Raw genomic sequence first — 20,720 nt, forward strand, 5'->3', positions numbered from 1 at the left:
TTTTTTGCAGTTGTATCCTTTGGAGGCAGGTTGTGAATGGCTTGCTCCGGTGGTGTGAGCCCTGCAGTGAGTTGTCTGCGCCTGTCCCCCCCCCCCCCTGGAGTGTTGTACGTGAGCCAGCCCTGAGCTCTAAAGCTCGGGGTGACCCATGCTTCACTCCTTTCTCATGTGTGGGGCCCAAGTTAGTGCGCATGAAGCAGAACACAATGGATGTTAAAGTAAGTGCCTGTTTTTAATATTGGGAGGTGGGTGCGGACAGCTCTCCCCGGCACTGGCCATGCTTGGGGGGGCGCCTGCGGCACCTAGCCTCCCCCTCCGGGGGATGCCGCTGTGGTTGTCAGGCAGTGAGAGAGCCTGGGACCCCGTGGTTCCCCCCGGGTTGTATAAAAAGGGGGTATTGGAAAGCCTCCCAGTGGCCCTCCTGGATAGTGCTAATGTAGCATGAACTAATTCCCGCAGGGGGACCGCTTTGTGGTATTAGTTTTTTGACCCTGCATAGTTTGGCATGCGAAAGCAAATGCATATTTGCATGAGCATTGCCTCATGAATAGCCAATTAGGCCAGATTTGGAAAGCCAGACTTGCTAGGGTTAAACTTGGTGTTTGAGCACGCATACATTTTCTAATGGAAAGCCTAAAGGTGGGTACACACATCAGATAAAAGTCTTTGGAAAATGAAAGATCACAGACCAATGTTATCCCCTTCCATGTAGTATGAGAGCCATACCTACACAGTTTATTCTATTGAGCTGAACTCCCCATCAGATAAAATTTTTTGCAAGATGCTGCACACACAGATGCTGTACACATGCAACAGATCAGTATCTGCAGATCTCATGCTGGGCATACACGGTATGATTTCTACCATGTAATCAAGCCGTGTCCGATACCCTGCCGGATCGATTCTGCTGCGCTTGATACCGGGGCAGGACAAAAGAAGAAACGAGTGGAAAATAAGAAAGCGCTCGCGAATCGATCCGGGCGCCCGCGGGGACGAGCGGGAATCGAGCCAGCGGCTCTATTACACGGTAGAAAACATACCATGTATGCCCAGCATAATGCACACCTTGTTTGACGGATATTCATCTGCAGATCAGACAATCATCTGCAGATCCAAAGATCCATCCTGGTGGATCTGATCTGCAGATGAAGTCCGTTAAACAAGGTGTGTATGAGATCTGCAGATATAGAGTATGAATGTATTTTGTAGGTACTGATCTTTTGCAGATACTGATCTGTTGCATGTGTACTGCATCTTTGTGTGCAGCATCTTGCAAAGATTTCTGTCTGATGAGGAGTTCAGCTCCATAGAATAGACTGTGTAGAGTATGGCTCTCATACTACATGGAAGGGGTAAAATTGGTCTGTGATCTTTGATTTTCCAAAGACTTTTATCTGATGTGTGTACCCACCTTTATTCTTCTTGCTTCAAGGTTGAGGCACGTACTCTATTAGATAGATCGAAGATGCGACGTATGCTACAACGCGGGTCGGCTAGTTCTTTATAGAGACTCTCCTTGAAAAGCATTTATACAAAGATGCTGGCCAGCCTCCCTGCTCGCTGCACACTGTCTTTGGCAGCTGGATGGTGCAACTGTCATTCACTAAGTGCTTTTGAAAATACGTAAAACCTTCAGAATCCCCCATGAGGAGATGGGCTAGTCCAAAACCTGTTGGTTCTGTCAGACTTTTACTACCTTCTGCAAGTGACAGCAACATAGGAGAAAAGCAATTTTTTGCTCATTTTACTGTAGAAGAATCTTACTTTTTATTTAAATGTTTTCATATGTATTTAAAATGTTGTGATTTTCGTGATAGTGGTCCTTTAACCATTTTAGCCGAATGGACGTGACTCCCGTGCCGCCCCCCGTTATCCCGGAGATCAATGAATGGTAACATGGTTCCCATTCATTGATCTAAGTCCCCAACAGAAAGTCAGACGGCTTCTTATCAGAAGCCGCAGTCTTTTTGAGAACAAAAAAAGTTTCCCGTCCTTCCTATACTTCCTGGAAGCAAGAGCGTTTGCTTCCAGGACTAAAAAAAAAATATTTTGGCTGTGGCCATCTTGTGGCCAAATAGTAAAACTACATCCACGTACATTTTTTATTCAATAAACACATACTGTATTATTACATTTAAAATTAACTGTTTACCTCCCACACCAAAAATTACCCAAATATAATTTTTAATGGAAAAAAAAATTACAATTAACAAAAAACAACAACAACATAAATAGTTACCTAAGGGTCTGAACTTTTTTCATATGCATGTGAAGAGGGTAAAATAGAAAAAAAAAATAGAAAAAAAACAAGAGCCTAATATGGTGTAGTATGTTAAAGACAATTGGTAAGTGGTTTAGTGAGAGAATTTATACTCACAAACATGGGTTACCATTCAGGCAACCACTCAATAGGCAGGTGAGGAGATTAGAACTGTCCTCACTCAGGATTAAGAAGTCGCTCTCTGTAGTAAAGAAACAAGAAAGGGGGGTAGAACTCCCCTCCACCAGGAGTGGACACTGAGTATTTGTATGTAGAACAGAGGCGCCAGCAGGATAAAAGTCAATAACATTTTAAAAATTGCTTGGAGGAAGTGGTGGGCTTGCCTCCCAAAAAGCAGACACGAGATCCTGTCTTCATATGAATCAATACATTTATTATACGGTACCCCAAAAACAGTGCACCGCATTTCGCAGGCCCAGCCCGCTTCATCAGGCAATAAAAGTGGGGACAAAACAGAATTTCGTCAATAGCAGGTGTAGCGCCTCTGATGAATTCTGATGAAGTGGGCTGGGCCTGCGAAACGCGTTGCACTGTTTTTGGGGTACATTATAATAAATGTATTGATTTATATGAAGACAGGATCTTGTGTCTGCTTTTGGGAGGCAAGCCCACCACTTCCTCCAAGCAATTTTTAAAAATTTTATTGACTTTTATCCTGCTGGCGCCTCTGTTCTACATACAAATACTATGTGAAGAGGGTGTATTACTAATATCTTTTAAATTATAAGCTTGTAAAAAGGGATGGGGGCAAAACTGAAAAAAAATGCACCTTTATTTCCAAATAAAATATTGGCGCCAAACATTGTGATAATTAGGGACATCATGTAAATGGTGTAATAACCGGGATAAATGAGCAAATAAAATACATAGGTTTTAATTATGGTAGCATGTATTATTTTAAAGCTTTAATGGCCGAAAACTGAGAAATTATTTGTTTCCATTTTTTTCTTAATATTCCTGTTAAAATGCATTTAGAAAAAAATAATTCTTAGCAAAATGTACCACCCAAAGAAAGCCTAATTAGTGGCGGAAAAACAAGATATTGATCAATTCATTGTGATAATTAGTGATAAAGTTATTGGCGAATGAATGGGAGGTGAAAATTGCTCGGATGCATAAGGTGAAAAATGACTGAGGGCTGAAATGGTTAAATTAGTTTGTGGGAGCCACACGTGACAGAGTGGGGTGGCCTGACGTACTACTGCTCCACGGATATTTGAAGTCCCCTCTTTACATCTCGGTGGGATTGCTGCTACAGATAAAGCTACGCACCCGGTAATAAACAGACAGGTTATTTGCAGCAGCCTGTCCACCTCGCTTATCTCTGAGAATAATCAGCTTTCCTGTGCGCACCTGTGCTGTTCAATGTGTAAAAATATCGTCCCCAGCAGGCGGAGGAGAGATCAGCGCTTGCTTATTACCCAGCCGGGGTCAGCAAACCAGAGTGATTAGAATCAGCCTCTTTTGTGCCTGACCTGCGGAAACCTGGCTCTGTAATCTCCCCATGTCCCGAGTACAGACATCAATCACAGGCAGCACGTCGAGCGCAAATCACTGACCGACTCTGACCCCGGCCACACCAGGAACGTTATTACAGCGGCTCAGGTCGAGAGAGCGCAAAGGGCTGACTATATATTGCCTTTTTATGGAGAATGTATAAAGACCAGCTGTGTTACCTACTCTGTGACTATATAACCCACGCTTATCACATCATGTGACCTACGTGTTACACTCTAAACATTTTCTTTGCATTAATTCCACATGTGTCCCATGCATTTTACCCCAGATGTTTTCTGTGCATCAATTCCCACATGTGCCCCATGCATTTTACCCCAGATGTTTTCTGTGCATCAATTCCCACATGTGTCCCATGCATTTTACCCCAAATGTTTTCTGTGCATCAATTCCCACATGTGCCCCATGCATTTTACCCCAGATGTTTTCAAATCCATCCACCATATCTCCCCTCCATACATCTTCTATCTTGTCCAGAGATCCTCCCCAACCACTCTCTCTGCTCCTCCAACACTCTACAGAATTCCACCCCTCGCACCACTTGTTCACTTGCAAGGCTCCAGGACTTCTCCAGAGGCCAGAGCATCCCCTACTCTATGGAACTCCCTCCCTCCATCAGGCTCGTCCCACCTTCAACTCATTCAAGCAAGCCTAAAAGATCAATGCTTACCCGTCATCTTCATAGCTCCAGCCCCCTCCCTAAGACTTACACCTCACCCCTCCCCCTTGACTTATGTGTCCCTCTCCTCCACCCCTTAGAGTGTAAGCCTGTTTGGCAGGGCCCTCCTCCCTGTACCAATAATAAATGAAGAGGAGGCACATCACAGACTTGGTGTAATAAAACTTCTCCTCCTCCCTGTGTGCTCTTCTTCGCTACTATATGGACTCAGTGACTATGTTGATCCTCACATTGCTACATCACTGTTTTGTGTACCATTGTTGAATGCTAGAATGCCCCTGTGTAAGTGTGTTCAATGTTGTAATGTCTCCCCTATGTAGTGTACAGTGCTGCATAATATGGTAGCACTTTATAAATAAAGTTTAATAATAATGATAACAATCAGTCCACTTGGTGAGCAGAGATTTCGCTTGATCAGGATTGCAATATGTATGGATAGAGAAGGGCAGTCACCTTACAGGCGAGATTCTCAGCTAGCGCCACCATGGAGTTCTTGAATAGCGTTGCAGCGGTCAGCGGTCTCTTCGTCACCTCGCTTATACTCATCTGTCCGTCCGGCCACATGTCCCGAAGAACCGGGTCCTTACTGGAGAAAAAAAAACGCACAGAAGGGTTAAAGGATACCCGAGGTGACATGTGACATGAGGAGATAGACATGTGTATGTACAGTGCAAAGCACACAAATAACTAGGTTGTGTTCCTTTTTTTCCTTTCTCTGCCTGAAAGGTTTAAAAATCAGGTATGTAAGTGACAGTTCCTGTCTGAGTCAGGACTGGGTCAGACTACAGTGTAGCCCTCAGTGATAAGGAATTGCCATCATAAAACACTTTCCTAGCAGAAAATTGCTTCTCAGAGCAGGAAAGAGATGAAAAGGGTCAATGGTTCATATATTTTAGTTCTGGCATACTTCAACAAATGTGTCATTGAACAGAAACAATGAAACAGTAAAAATTAAAAAGTAGATTTAAATATAAAATACAACTTTGGGATATCTAAAAAAAAGTCATTTCTAGGAGAAGGAGGATAGATGCAATTGATTATCTTATCATTTTATTTTCACCTTGGGTTTCCTTCAAAGAGAGTCTGAAACCTCCTAAAATGCCACTTTTTTAGGCAGTCTTTTTTAAGCATTAATGGCTTAGCTGAAACGCCACTATCCTGCGGCAAAACGGGGCTTTAATCACCCTGAAATCCTCGGGGCAAATTGCGGGGCTCCTTCCTGTTAGAAGCAGAGCTTTGTGCAGTAGCTCTGCCTCCATCCGCGTCAATCTCCCGCGAATCTCCGCCGCCTCCCACCCCTCAGTCTTCTTTCACTGAGTGGGCCGGAGGAGGCGGAGATCCGTGGGAGATTGACGCGGATGGAGGCAGCGATGCAGCTCAAAGCTCTGCCTCCCCGGGCAGCAAAATCCACAACTTTGAAAGTCGTGGATTTTTGCCCTGGTATTTGGGGGTGATTAAAACCTTGTTTTGCCGCGGGATAGCGACGTTTCAGCTAAGCCATTAATGCCTAAAAAAGAGGTAATTTAGGAGGCTTCAGAGTCTCTTTATAGGTACAACTTGGAGCAGAGATGTTGACCAGAGAGGGCTGTGACAATTTGGCTTGGGGGGCAAACAGAAGGAAGAGCCCTTGGGAAAGGGGGCAGCTTTTTGGTGCCCAAGGCTTTTGGAACAGGGTGAGCCAAATGAATTCCCACCCTGCTGCCACACAAATTCAGCGGGGGGAGAGGAGGGTGGTTGGGGTTGGGGGGGGGGGTTAGGGGGTGTTAAAAACTATTCCCCTTCCGAGTCATTGCAACTCGAAGGGGAAGTAATTTATTTATTTATTGTTTAATGTATGAGATTAATCTGGTAAGAAAAGAGAAGCCCTGTCCTTCCTGAGATTAATTATACCAAGGTTGCATATGCCATTGTATACAGGTATAAACCATGCTACAGCTTGAGAATGTGCGACACCCGCTAAAGTGCCATTCACACTTAATGCAAATTCTGCATGCAATTTGCCACGTGCGCGGATTTGTGGTTGCAATTTTTACGGTATGTTCATAATAAACTTTCCTGCACTTTTTCAGTTAGCCGACGAACAGGATTTTGACAAAGCCCGGGGACAAAGCGTTTTTGAGCCCCCCTCTGGACAAATTGTGCATGGCCACACATCAGAAGTGGTCATGGTCTCACTCACTTGGGGGTGCGGTGGCCATGCTCTGTGCCCCCTTACAGTACATGCTCTGTCCCTCCTTGCCCACCCATAGCTATGCCTCATGTTTTGCTGCTGAGAAGTGCCTGTACTGGCCGTAGTAAAGGGGTTATTAGTGCTGTGAAAAAGGCATAAAAACTGTATCATTGTGTTATAATACAGCAATAGCTGAGATGATAAGAGCAGCTGTCACAAGCAGCCAATCAGAAGCCTTGTTTAATCTGAGGTTTGACTTGATTGGTTGCTGTAAACAGCTCCACTTTCCTCTGGACCTGTCCAGCAAAATTACCCCCAGAGTTTGCCTAACTGACTCTAAAGCAATCTGTGGGTTTTAGGTTTCTGCCACACGTTGTGCTCATTCGTTGCATAATTCTGGCTCGGGGCCCTATCTCTGAACCCCGCGGCACACTGCAGAGCCTCATGGCCCCCTGAGTGACAGTACGACGGCTGAACGGCGCTGATTCACACTCTTATTTCTAGCTCAGGTCTGACGTCAGGCCAACAAACTGGGATAATTATCTTCAAACACGTTCTAGAAATAACTTGTCATGTGGAAATGTATTTTTAAATAGAGATTTAAAGTATATTATCTAACAATATCTATCTGGCAATGGCACGGCTCCCCTTTTGATATTTCTAACCGCCTTGCAAAGCAAAACAGCGGGGAATGACTAATTTTACACTGAAATAGTTGAGGGTGGATTTTGCTTATTTGGAAGTCGGGTCAGAACAGGACTGGGAAGGTGGCCCTAGGAGAACAGAGACTGCCTCGATCACAGAGAATGTGTGGAGGGAGGAGCTATGACTGCTCACTCACACATCCAATCCAAGTAACAGTCACTGAGCCCCGCCCATTTCCAATATGGTCATATGTGGCACTTGTTCGCCTCAGGCACAGGACACCAGGGTTCAAATCTGGGCTGTTCCTGTTCAGTAAGCCAGCACCTATTTAGTAAGGAGACCTTAGGCAAGACTCCCTAACTTTACTATCAGAGCCGGGACAAGGTCCTTCAGCACCCAAGGTCAGACACCAAAGTGTGCCCCTCCATCCCTCCCACCCCAGCCACCACACACTGAGCGCTATTAGAATAAGAGGCACTCCAGGGCCTCCAACCCCCACCCCACTCACCTTAATCTCTAGTTATCTGGCTTGCAGTCACTGCCATGTATCCCCTTTTCCTATTTCTCTCTGCTTCAAACACAATTGGGGAATGATAGCTGAGTGAGTTGTGCGCCCCCTCCTACACTGCGCCCTGAGGCTGGAGCCTCTCTCGCCTCTGCCTTGGCCTAGCCCTGACTGCTATGGCCTACTGAGCTCATCCTAGTGGCTGTAGCTCTGGTGCTTTGAGTCCGCCAGGAGAAAAGCGCAATATAAATGTCATGTGTCTTGTCTTATTCGACAAAACATTAAAAAACACCTTTCTAGTTGTGTAGGTCTCATCTGTGCTTCCAAAAAAACCATGACCCTTTGAGGCATGGATCCCACAAGACATGTGAAGGTGTTTTCTGGTCTAGATGTTAGCAGCAGATCCTCAAAGTCCAGGAAATTGAGCATTGGGGCTCTACGGACAAGGCTGTTTTTTTCCAGCACATCCTACATTTCTCATCAGACTGATATCTGGGGAGTTTCATCAGACCAGGCCTCCATCTTCCATTGAAAAGTATTAGACTCGGAACTCCCCCTGGATTTAATGTAGGAGTGCTGCTTTATTTCTTAAAGGTCTTGGTTGAGTGAAACATCAACCAAAGAGCATTAAACTGATTGGCAGTAAATGCTGGTAGTAGTGTTATGCACTCCGAGTAGCTACGAGTATGTAGCTACACACAGTGGCATAGCTAAGAAGCTGTGGGCCCCGATGCATGTTTTACAATGGGGCCCCCCAAGCACTCTATACATAACAATTGATACGGCACACCAAAACCTGCCAATGGCAACTACAGTGTCAGAGGTGCAAGAAGGGGGTGGGGAACAGTTTGTTAATGATTAGCACTATTCAAGGTATCTATAGAAGTGATTATTATGAGCACAGAACCAATAGAGAGCTAATACTGTAGGTGAGGGAGGGCCCTTCTGGGCCCCTCTGGCCCAAGGGCCCTGATGCGGTTGCAACCTCTGCACCCCCTATTACTACGCCCCTGGCTACACATAATCAAAGTTTAAATTATCCAGGGCTGCAGGGGAGGGGGGGGGGGTTAACTTACCCATGCAGCCGCCTTAGCCGATGCACTCCACTCAAATTCCACGCCGCGTTCAACGTCACTTCTATGCTTCCTCCCTCAACCCGGAAAAAGGATCCATGGGAAGGACGTGGAAGGCCAGTGGAGTGTATCGGCTAAGGGGGCAGCATGGGTAAGTGAACCCCCCTCTGCCACGGGCAGCCCTGGCTAATTTAAATTTTGATTTCAAGTAGCCTCGTACTTGTAGCTACTAGTGCACAACACTGAGGCCAGCTTCAGACTGTGTATTGGTGGCCTGGGGGTCGCACCGCACTGCCAAAAACAGGCCTTCTGGGATTACCACGTTAGTATGCAGTAATCTCCTTCTGGACGGGATCCAAACAGGAAGTGGGGAGCGTCACTTCCTATTTAGATACCGTCCTGTTTTGGAAATACAGACATGCGCGGAAGCGTATTGTAACAATACATGTGTGCCGCAACATTGCAACACCAACATTTTGGCAAACCCTTGCGTCTACTTAGGCTTACATGACTTCCGATCCGCCGCATGTCGCCACTGAGGTCGCGTGGTTACGTCAGTGTGTACTCGCGGTAGATCGGCAACTTCCGGAACACTGCACCGCATGCTGTATGAAAGCACTCATAGGCTTTCATTAGCATAGCGATGAGGTGCGCTAAAATAACCCACCGCACTGCACCAGTATGAAAGGTCCCTAAATGTTGGCAATATCTCCCAGTTCAGGTTTGGAACAATGTGGAATAGTTGTGTTTTATATGCAGATAAAAACAAGTGAGTTATGCTACAATAATATATACCATCAATCCCTGCAGTGTATAGAGCTGAACTGAAGGCATTGAGTTTTTCTCAACAGAAGCATAGTTATCCATTCATTCATTCATTAGGGTGACTTTTGTTTTTTATGGAACACAAACAGACCTGATGCGCCGATCTAGCTAGGAATGATTTGTTATTACAAGATTAAATGACCTAAGCAGGAAATAGGTAATGCAAGGCTTCTGCTCTCACCTGTTATACATGAGCCGCTTAAAGTCCTGGAACAGTGTGTCCTTGTTCTTATCCAGGAATCCCTCCACTGAGTAGCTGCAAGAAGAAGAGGGTATGATAGATATTTATACACATACTAGCTGATGACCCGGCATTGCTCGGGGATGTATTTACTATTTGGTGGTTGTTGGCTCCGCCCACTTTTTGAGACCTTGACACACAGTCACTCAATGACCAAGTTTGTGAGCTTTGGGGTTTCTGACACCAATAATGTGAGAATTGAATGCCGCCACAACATTTTTCTTGAAGAGGGCGCAGGAAGTGCCAAGAAGTCCCGCCCCCCAAACCTTTACAAAGCAGTAGCAATGCACTCGTCTTCAGAACTACTCGGGGGCAGGTTGGAGGAAGAGGAAGGCTCTGTTCTATTTAGAACCTCCCCTCTTAGGTAAAGCCTGGTACACACCTTCAATTTTGATTGGCCAGTCACGGACCATTTTTACCACTTCCATGTAGTATGGGTGCCTACATAATCTGCTCATAGTATTCAAAATCTGTTGACCCTCAGACTACACGGACGTGGTAACATTGGAAAATCATTGGGCAATCAAAATTGGTGTGCACCATGCTTGAAGGCTGGTACATACTTTCAATTATGATTGGACAATCACTGACCGATTTTATCCCCTTCCATGTAGTATGAGGGCCCATTCATACTATAGGGATTAGCGGGTGATTCCCGCTAATTGCCGAAGCGCTAGCGCTTTTTAAATTATAACCCTATGGCAGTGATCTCACTGCCGCGATTGCCGCCAATCGCGGGCGCTTTGCAAATAACGGCAATCGCAAAACATGTTACCTGCAGCACTTTGCCGCGATTCTCGAGCGAGCGCGGTACAGTGCTTAAACAAGCGCTGATCACAATCTCTCTGAATCGTGAGAGTGTAAAATCACCCGTGCAAAATGGGAGCGCTAAACACTACCATTTTGCGACACACAAGTGTGAATGGGCCCTGCAAGCATCCCTACACAGTCTATTCTATGGAGCTGAACTCCCCATCAGATAAAAATCTTTGCAAGATGCTGCACACAAAGATGCTGTACACATGCAACAGATCAGTATCTGCAAAAGATCTGTTCCTGCAAAATGCATTCATAGTCTATGATATCAGCAGATCTCATACACACATTGTTTAATGGACATTCCACTGCAGATCTGAAGATCCATCCTGGTGGATCTGATCTGCATATATAATGTCGATGCACGTATATTCTTACTTACGTGACACAGCCGGCGTAATGCTTAATGCGGAAGTCGCGGTTAAAGGCCATGGTCTTGTCAGTCGTAGAAAGCTGGAGGGACGAGAACACAAAGGTCATCATTCTGAGCACACAGGGCCAGATTTATCAGTAGTGTCTGAGACAAAATATTAGTAGGTTTTTAGAAATCCGTGCAGAACTGTCTCAGGCATCTTAAGAAGTAATTACATAGTGCAGATTCCTTCTAAAACTGTTGTAAAATAGGAGGAGCTAGGAAGGTCTCTCAGACAGTGCGGTGTGTGAGGGGAATTGCTGTTGCTGAGGTAACCAACACACCTGCTGTATTGATAGCAGCAGGCTCTGAGGAGGAATTCAGCAGGTGGGAGGAGCACATCACAAATTATGTCTAGCCTGCACTCTGCAATCATGTCTAGCCTGCAGTTATACATCTGTAGAACTGCTATCAAGCACTTCTTAATCTGCGCCAGTTTGGGGATGGATTTGGACTTTTCTTAACTGTGGTGCAGCTCTAGAAATTCATGCTAAATTGCCACTATTACCGAGGATTTAAGAAGGTTCTTATTATCATGCAGAACTGTTCTCCCTGCTGGTGTCACGGTTCAGTACCTGCTGTCTGGCGGCTGGCACATACGGATGCCTGTGTGCATCCGGGTGGTGGTCGGGTCGCTGTTGGATCCGGCGGCTGCCTCCGTGTGCGCTATGGGCGGCATTGTTGACCTCTGCACCGGAAGTGTAGGGGTGGACGTGTTGCGCATGCGCATGCGGACGGATGTACGCGTGTGCATAGTAATACGGAACTAAGTACGCATGGATGTGCGCATGCGTACGTAATGACGCATGATGCCATGTTGGCGCCAAACGGCCTATTTAAGCAGGCAGAGAGCAGTACTCAGTGCTGTTGTATTGCAGCAAGTTCTGGGTGCTCTCCCGTGACGTGACTCTTTGTCTGCCTTGATTACCTGCTATGATATTGACCACCGGCTCGTCTGACTGCCCGATTTGGCTTTGACCCTGGCTTTGTACGATTACCCGCTCTTTTGCTGACCCGGACCTGTCTGAGAACCCGCTTTGTTGCCGAACTTTTGCCTGTACGAGGACCACCTCTGTTGCCGACCCGGACCTGTCTGAGAACCCGCTCTGTTGCTGACTCACTGCTTGCCTACGGAACTGCCTGGTTGTCGAGTCATTGCAGTACCAGACTCGACCTGTGGGAGCACTCCGGAACCTCCTCCAACACACTAGTGATCCCGCAAGCGCTCCTGCCCCTTGTCTACTGGAGATTCCTGTTTCCAGTCCAGGAACTTCAGTCGACGAGCCGCAAGAGCCGCTGCCCTCAGCAAATCGGTCTCCAACATCTGAGGTACGTGACAGCTGGTTAGAACAGATTAAGAAGAAAAAGCTGTCGGTAATGCGTTGATAAATCTCCCCCACAGTCTCTAGGTCATTATTTAATTATAGTATACATCCCAAATATGTAGGCAGGTTTTACACCCAATGCAGTGGTAACAGAAGGTAGCCATTGTTCTGTTAATGACTGCTATCAATGAGATACCAATAATAACAGCTCGCATGCAAATTGTATGCAGATTGGAATTTGGGAAAAAAAATCTAAATCTGCAGGAAGTGCAGCTCCAAGCTGTGCGCAAAATGCATCAAATTTGTATGTAAGCTGGACTTATTATCATCTCGTTGTCCATCTCTAAGAACTTGTTCACACCTAGGGCATTTTGCGGTTGTTTTGTGCGCCGGCGATTTAAAAAAAACGCCCTGAAATCGCTAGTACAATGAATTCTTATGGGATAGTTCATATCAGCGCGTTTTATCTGCTTTCCACTCAGCAAAGCGCTGCCTGTATCATTTTTAGGACATTTTTGCTACAATGAAAGGAAAAGAAAAAGCGCAAAACACTCACAAAATCGCTTTGTGCGGTGATTGCGTTCGCACTTTCATGATAAATACATTGTATTTATTTTTTTCCGGGTGAAATAGTTCACTTCCTGACTTGGAAAAAGGCTTTGAATAACTCTTTACAAGAAATCGTTGCGTGAAGGTAAACGCCGGAAAGGGGGAAAAAAAATAAATCTCAAAACTCTCATGTTTGCGATTTTAGATGTGAACAAAGCCTGATGGCTGCAAGAATCCAGGGCAATAACAGAGATTGCCATTATTATGCCATGAATGGACCAAAGATTGCCTGAAGAACTTCTGCAAAGTTCTGTGAAGAAATCAAAAGATGTTTCTTGAACTATCAGATACATTTTGCCCGTACGCTGGACATTATAGTCAGCTCACCTTCCTGCTGGAGTAATGAGGATGTTTGGCCAGCTTGTTGTTCATGGACTCCAGGAAAATGGTGTCAGTGACGTCTCCCACCGTCAGACAAGCTTCATCCAAGATGGAGATGATGCCTTTGTGCGGCTGCTCCACCAGATCCACAATGATCTGATTGTTGAAATACTCAATCTAGGGGAGATTCAAGAGGAAGAGTGAGAGGGAGAAGATTTTCATCAGTTCTTAAAAAAAAAATTTCAGATGGAAAATATGGAATGTTTAAAGAGAGCCCGAGGTGGGCTCAAGAAAAAAAAAGGAGGCTACCTGATTGGTGGGGCTGAGCGGATCAGGTAGCTGCAAAAACCGCTGCTCCACGCCGCTCCTGTGGGCCGCACTCGCCCACTTACACTTTTGTGTCCTATAGAGTGGGAAGTGGCTAGGGAAATACATGAAGGTGGTGAAAAGGTGTTTAGCGGGATGTGGCCTTTAACACCTTTGCAATTTTTGGGGGGGAGTCATTACAAGGACACACTTCCTGATGACCATCTCTATTCAATAGTTCAGGGCTTATGCCTGGCAAACACCCATTGTACCCATTGTTTTGGGAGGCAGCAGGCAATATCGGAACTGGAATTCTGGGGGCACATGGCAGTGAGGGTTTCCAGGCTGAGGAGGCCTGTCTTAGCCCGGGAGGAGGTGGGTTGGCAGTAGGGCTGATCGGAACAGCTGAATTCCGATTTTGCCGAAATTTGGTGTACCACATTTCTCCTGGGGAGGGGGCGGGCCTCCGGAGATCCACTTGTTAAAGGGGACCTCCGGATGGCACCATGAACCTCCCGAAGGATGTCGGCGGCCCCCACCTCCTTCTGGGGCACTGGACACGGCCCCCCCCATACCATGGACCATGCAGGCTGGTATAGCTCAGGGTGCAAAGCCCCACGTGGCCGGGACTCCGCATTCTGGCTATCCCAGCCTGCATAGGGACAAGGGGTTAAGGTGGCTTGGGAGTGGGGACCCCACACTGTCTGTTTTCATGAAATGTATACAATGTATATACAGAACTCGGAACTCGAAATGCAGTACCTTGTACTGCAGCAAAGTGTCATTTTACACAGTTTAAAAAACATTTTTCCCATGAAACTTTGAAATAGATTTTCTCAAAAACTATAAGGTCTTTTCACAATTTTTTTTTACCATGTTCCTATTCATCTGCTGAAAGTGAATGGGAACCGCATTTAAAAAAAATGAGACAGATACTTACCCAAGGAGAGAGAAGGCTCTGGGTCCTATAGAGCTTTCCCGCTCCTCTTCTGGTCCCCTCGTTCCAGTGCTGACTCGCCCGGTAGCAGTATTTGACTAAATTAGTAAAATACTGCCAGTGGTGTAGCTAAGGAGCTGTGGGCCCCGATGCAAGTTTTACATGGGGCCCCCAAGCACTCTATACATAACAATTGATACGGCGCACCAAAATCTGCCAATGGCAACTACAGTGTCAGAGGTGCAAGAAGGGGATGGGGAACAGTGTATTAATGATTAATACTATTAAAAACATCTATAGAAGTGATTATTACCAGCACAGGACCAATAGAAAGCTAATACTGTGATAGAGGGTGGACCCTTTGGGGCCCCTCTGGCCCAAGGGCCCCGATGCGGTCGCTACCTCTGCACCCCCTATTGCTACGCCACTGAATACTGCTTTACCCGGCCGAAGGAGGCTTCAGAAGTCTTCAGGGAGCCCGAGTGCTCCTGAAGAAGGGCGGCCCTGTACTGCGCCTGCGCAAGCACGCTCTCTTGCACGCTCACGCCTGTGCAGTATGGAGCCGCACGTCTTTGGGAGGACACGGCTCCTGAAGACTTCCAAATACCCTTTCGGTGGGGGATTGAAACGGGGGGGGAGGGAGCCAGCACAGGATAGAGGGCACCGAGAGAGGAGACGGAAGGCTCTATATGACCCAGAAACGTCCCTCTCCTTAGGTAAGTATTTGCTTCTTTTTTTTAAATGCGGTTCCCATTCACTTTAAACTTAAGTATCAGCAGTCTCTGCCCCTAAAGAGACACTGAAGCGAAAAAAAAATTATGATAGTATGATTTGTATGTGTAGTACAGCTAAGAAATGAACATTAAGATCAGATACATCAGTCTAATTGTTTCCAGTACAGGAAGAGTTGAGAAACTCCAGTTGTTATCTCTATGCGACTAAGTTAGTCGTGGAGAGGGCTGTTATCTGACTTTTATTATCTCAACTGTAAGTGAACTGTTTACTTTTCCTCTGCTAGAGGAGAGGTCATTACTTCACAGACTGCTCTGAAAGAATAATTTTGAATGCTGAGTGTTGTGTAATCTGCACATATTATAGAATAATGCAATGTTAGAAAAAACACTATATACCTGAAAATAAAAGTATGAGAATATTTTCTTTGCTGCTAATCTTCTAGAAATTATTCATAGTACACAACCAATTCATTATATCATTTTTTTTCACTTCAGTGTCTCTTTAAGGACCAGAGACTGCTGGTACAGAAAGAGCAGAATTCGTCACTGCCGCACGTCGGGATCCTGGGCCACCCACTCTGCCATCTCTATGACGGCAGAGTTCCTGTGAGCCGGTCAGGACTGGAGCCGCTCATATTGGCTCCTGATCCTGTTTTTCAATGTAAGCCAATGGGAGTTGCTTACATTGAAAGACAGGGCCAGGAGCCAATGAAATCAGCTCCTGACCCGATCACATGACTCTGCCGTCATAGAGACAGGCAGAGCAAGTGAGCTGCAGCGGGAGATGGCGCTTGGATTCAGTGGCGAGATTGGCGGGAGCGACGGAAACGGTGGATGTGTGCAGCGGCGGCTGATTGAAATCTACGCCCTGCCATCCAGGTGACCACCAAAACAGGGCTTAGATTTCAATTAGCTTGGTACCAAATTAGTTAACATACGTGGCAAATTTGGTGATGATAGCATGTATGGGGGCTTCACAATTAACCGCAGAATTTGGCACTATTGACTTCAATGGAAAACCGAATTCGGTACTCAGAACTGCCGAATTTTTGACTTTCGAGTGTGTACTCGGAACTGCCAAATTCCAATGCCAAACTCGAAATTCTGATTCCGAGAGCTTAGCCCTGGTTGGCAGGGGGTAGAGACTAGAGATGGGCCGAACGGTTCGCCGGCGAACGGTTCCCGGCGAACTTCGGTGGTTCGCGTTCGCCTCCCGCAGGCGAACGTTTCCGGAAGTTCGGTTCGCCCCACAATGCACTATGAGGGTCAACTTTGACCCTCTACATCACAGTCAGCAGGCCCAGTGTAGCCAATTAGGCTACACTAGCCCCTGGAGCCCCACCCCCCTTATATAAGGCAGGCAGCGGCGGCCATTACGGCCACTCGTGTGCCTGCATTAGTGAGAGTAGGGCGAGCTGCTGTCTGTCTCTCATAGGGAAAGATTAGTTAGGCTTAGCTTTTCCTGGCTGCATACCTGTTCAGTGATCCTGCCACTGCATACCTGTTCTGTGAACCCACCCACCACTGCATACCTGTTCAGTGATCCTGCCACTGCATTCCTGTTCTGTGAACCCACCCACCACTGCATACCTGTTCAGTGATCCTGCCACTGCATACCTGTTCTGTGAACCCACCCACCACTGCATACCTGTTCAGTGATCCTGCCACTGCATACCTGTTCTGTGAACCCACCACTGCATACCTGTTCTGTGAACCCACCCACCACTGCATACCTGTTCAGTGATCCTGCCACTGCATACCTGTTCTGTGAACCCACCACTGCATACCTGTTCTGTGATCCTGCCACTGCATACCTGTTCTGTGAACCCACCCACCACTGCATACCTGTTCAGTGATCCTGCCACTGCATACCTGTTCTGTGAACCCACCCACCACTGCATACCTGTTCAGTGATCCTGCCACTGCATACCTGTTCTGTGAACCCACCACTGCATACCTGTTCTGTTCAGTGGACCCGCCACTGCATACCTGTTCTGTTCAGTGGACCCGCCACTGTATACCTGTTTAGTGAACCCGCCACTGCATACCTGTTCTGTTCAGTGAACAGTTTGGTGTGTCAGTGTGAAGCAGTACCTTAATTACACTACCTGATTGATGTATACACATGCAAGATGTTTTAAAGCACTTTAGGCCTGTCATTTAGCATTCAATATGATTTCTGTCCTTAAAACGCTGCTTTGCGTCAAATCCAGATTTTTCCTGGGGACTTTTGGCGTATATCCCACTCCGCCATGCCCCCCTCCAGGTGTTAGACCCCTTGAAACATCTTTTCCATCACTTTTGTGGCCAGCATAATTATTTTTTTTTTCCAAAGTTCGCATCCCCATTGAAGTCTATTGCGGTTTGCGAACTTTAACGCGAACCGAACCTTCCGCGGAAGTTCGCGAACCCGGTTCGCAAACCTAAAATCGGAGGTTCGGCCCAACTCTAGTAGAGACAGGGCCGGGCCGAGGCAGAGGCGAGAGAGGCTCCAACCTCAGGGCGCAGTGTAGGAGGGGCGCACAATTCACTCAGCTATAATTCCCCTATTGTGTTTGAAGCAGAGAGATATAAGAAAAGGGGATACATGGCAGTGACTGCAAGCCAGATAACTAGATTAAGGCGTTGAAGGCCTGGGGCGCCTCTTAGTCTAATAGCAATCAGTGTGTGACGGCTCGGGTGAGAGGGATGGGGGGGCGCACTTTGGTGTCTCAGCCTTGGGTGCTGGAGGACCTTGTCTCGCCTCTGGGTAGAGAGGATACTTACATGCTGCCACTCGATGCCCTCTCGCTGGTACTCATCTTGTTCTTGGCGCAGGATCAGCTCGATAAACAGCTGCTGCAACTTCTCATTACAGTAATTAATGCAGAACTGCTCGAAGCTGAGGAGGGAGAGATACCATAAGAGGGTCACAGTGACATCAACTACAATTTGCCAAAACACACATGGAAATAGACAGATAATATTATTGTGATTTATATACTAGCTGATGGCCCGGCGTTGCCCGGGTATGTATTTGGCTAGTGTTGGCTCTGCCCACTTTTTCTAACCCTAACACAAAAACACTCACTGGCCAAGTTTGTGAGCTTTGTGGTCTTTGGCATGAATAATTTGCATTTATATGAAGCAAATCTGATTGGCTGTTTGTGGCTCCACCCACTTTTCTGAATTTAAACCCCAGTCACCCAATGACCAACTGTACCAGGTTTGAGGCTTGTGCCATTAACAGTGCAAGAATGGCAGCAATTACATATTCCCCTTGAAAATCAATAGGTGAATTGTGATTGGCTTTTGTAGGCTGCACCCACTTTTCTGAATATTAATCCCAGTCACCCAGTGACCAACTGTGCAAAGTTTGAGAACCCTGCCATTAACAGTGTAAGAATGGCTGCAGTTTACATTTTCCCAGTGAAATTTGTAGTTGTCTCCTCCCACTGATGACCCGGCGTTGCCTGGTTATGTATTTGGCTAGTGTTGGCTCCATCCCCCTTTTTCTAAGACCCGAAGACCAACTGTACCAGGCAGGGGCGTACCTAGAAATTCCCGGGCCCCCTGAAAAAAAAATCCCCCCCCCCCCCCCCCGGGCACGCTCAGGGACTTTTGGGGGGCAGGAGGGGTCGCAGCATAAAAGGAGAGTGTGGCAGATCGGTGGGGAGGGGGGACATCCCCCCCCCCTCCCTCACCTCGGGCTTTCCTCTCAGCGCTCCCCCTCCTGCAATCATTGGTGGCAGCAGCGGCGGCGGCAGGCTGAATACATTACCTCCTTCTCGTTGGAGGTCTCCGATCTCTAAGAGCTTCATGCAACTTCCTGTGTAAACAGGAAGTTGCTCTTAGAGAACGGAAGACCTCCAGCGAGAAGGAGGCAATGTACTCAGCCTGCCGCCGCCGCTGCTGCCACCAATGATTGCAGGAGGGGGAGCGCTGAGAGGAGAGCCCGAGGTGAGGGAGGGGGGGGGGGAATTGTCCCCCCCCACCAATCTGCCACACTCTCCTCTTATGCTGCGACCCCTCCTGCCCCCCAAAAGTCCCTGAGCGGGCCCTAGGATGGCAGGAGTTGCATCCCCTATTGTTACGCCAGTGGTACCAGGTTTGAGGCTTGTGCCAATAACAGTGCAAGAATGGCAGCAATGTAAATATTCCCCTTGAAAATCAATAGGTGAATTTTGCTAGAGCAGACAGTGAGCAAGTGTCAGAACAGCGCGTAAGAAGCCCGGGTAAGCAGGGGACCACACCCCCAAGCCGCCTAGCCAATCAGGAACCGGAGGTGGAGCCATGCGTGTCACCTGACAGGTGATCAGCTGATACGCTTCCTTAGAGCATAGAAGGAGCGACGCTGACAGTGCATGCGTCCACCCTTGTTTACAGTCAGGGTATCATGCGGCTGGATCTCCACATGATCGCTGCTGACACCATCCCTGTCAATGCGGCCAGCCGCACCGGAAGTCCCAGATGCGCTGCTGACGCAGGTAGCAGAAACTGACATGGTAAGCGCAGGATTACTGACAGGAGTTACTGCATCCTTTAGGTAACTGGCACGGAACAGTGAACAATGGCGCACAGCGCCTATGCATAAAAATGGCGCCGCATTAAAAAGATACGCTTATCGCTATTTATCGTTAGTACTGCATAATAATGGCGCACAGGGAAAAAAGAAAAAAAAAGGCGCACAGTAACGTTATTTATCAACAGCGCCGTTCATGTGCCAAACAGCAGATGTTATTGTGCACAGTAACGTTATTTATCAATAGCGCCCTACATAAGCCAAACTGCAGAAGTTATTTAACTGCAAAACGGTGAATGGATTTAATGCAACACTGTCAAGATTAGGGTTAGCCACCACCAGGGGGGTCTTAGGGTTAGGCACCACCAGGGGGGGTCTAGGGGTTAGGGATAGGTACAGAGAGGGTTCTGTGTGTTAACAGTAAATAACGATAAGGCTTTAACGTTAAATAACGATAAGCGACAAACGGATTAGCGGCAACACTGTGCGCCATTATTCGCAGGCGCCATTTTCAGATGGATCCAACTGGCAGGTAGCAGTGGAGGGATTGGCAGAGAGGTGGATAAGACGGGCAGCAGAGGTCAGTAGGGAGTCGGGACTGGAGAGGTGGAGAGGAGAAAATATTCCGTTCTTCGTTAACGCTTATACTCTGGTACAGCCATTCAGCGCACCGCTTCTTGAGGTCCCAGTGATCGTGGCTAAGCTTCAGGAAATCCCAAAACAGGAAGGGGTGGGGAAAGGAGAGAAGGAGCAAGGAATTCTTCTCAAAAAAGCCCCCCTCCCCTCCAGTCTAGTCTAGTCTAGGGTCAGTCTGCTTTCCTTATT

General features: G+C 47.1%; 1 protein-coding gene across 2 annotated transcripts in view; it reads right to left on the reverse strand.

The window, feature by feature from the left end:
* The window catches only part of LOC137518023 (unconventional myosin-Ig-like), a 221,986-nt gene that overhangs the window by 138,394 nt on the left and 62,872 nt on the right, over positions 1-20,720 (reverse strand). For both annotated transcript variants that reach the window (XM_068235194.1, XM_068235195.1), the window contains exons 10-14: positions 18,161-18,275; positions 13,424-13,594; positions 11,133-11,203; positions 9,875-9,949; positions 4,929-5,061 (exon numbers count right to left, since the gene is read on the reverse strand). In XM_068235194.1, coding sequence (XP_068091295.1) covers positions 4,929-5,061; positions 9,875-9,949; positions 11,133-11,203; positions 13,424-13,594; positions 18,161-18,275 — 565 coding nt within the window. The remainder of the gene's footprint in view (positions 1-4,928; positions 5,062-9,874; positions 9,950-11,132; positions 11,204-13,423; positions 13,595-18,160; positions 18,276-20,720) is intronic.

The sequence above is a fragment of the Hyperolius riggenbachi genome, chromosome 5 (genome assembly GCF_040937935.1).
Source record: "Hyperolius riggenbachi isolate aHypRig1 chromosome 5, aHypRig1.pri, whole genome shotgun sequence".
Classification (NCBI taxonomy): domain Eukaryota; kingdom Metazoa; phylum Chordata; class Amphibia; order Anura; family Hyperoliidae; genus Hyperolius; species Hyperolius riggenbachi.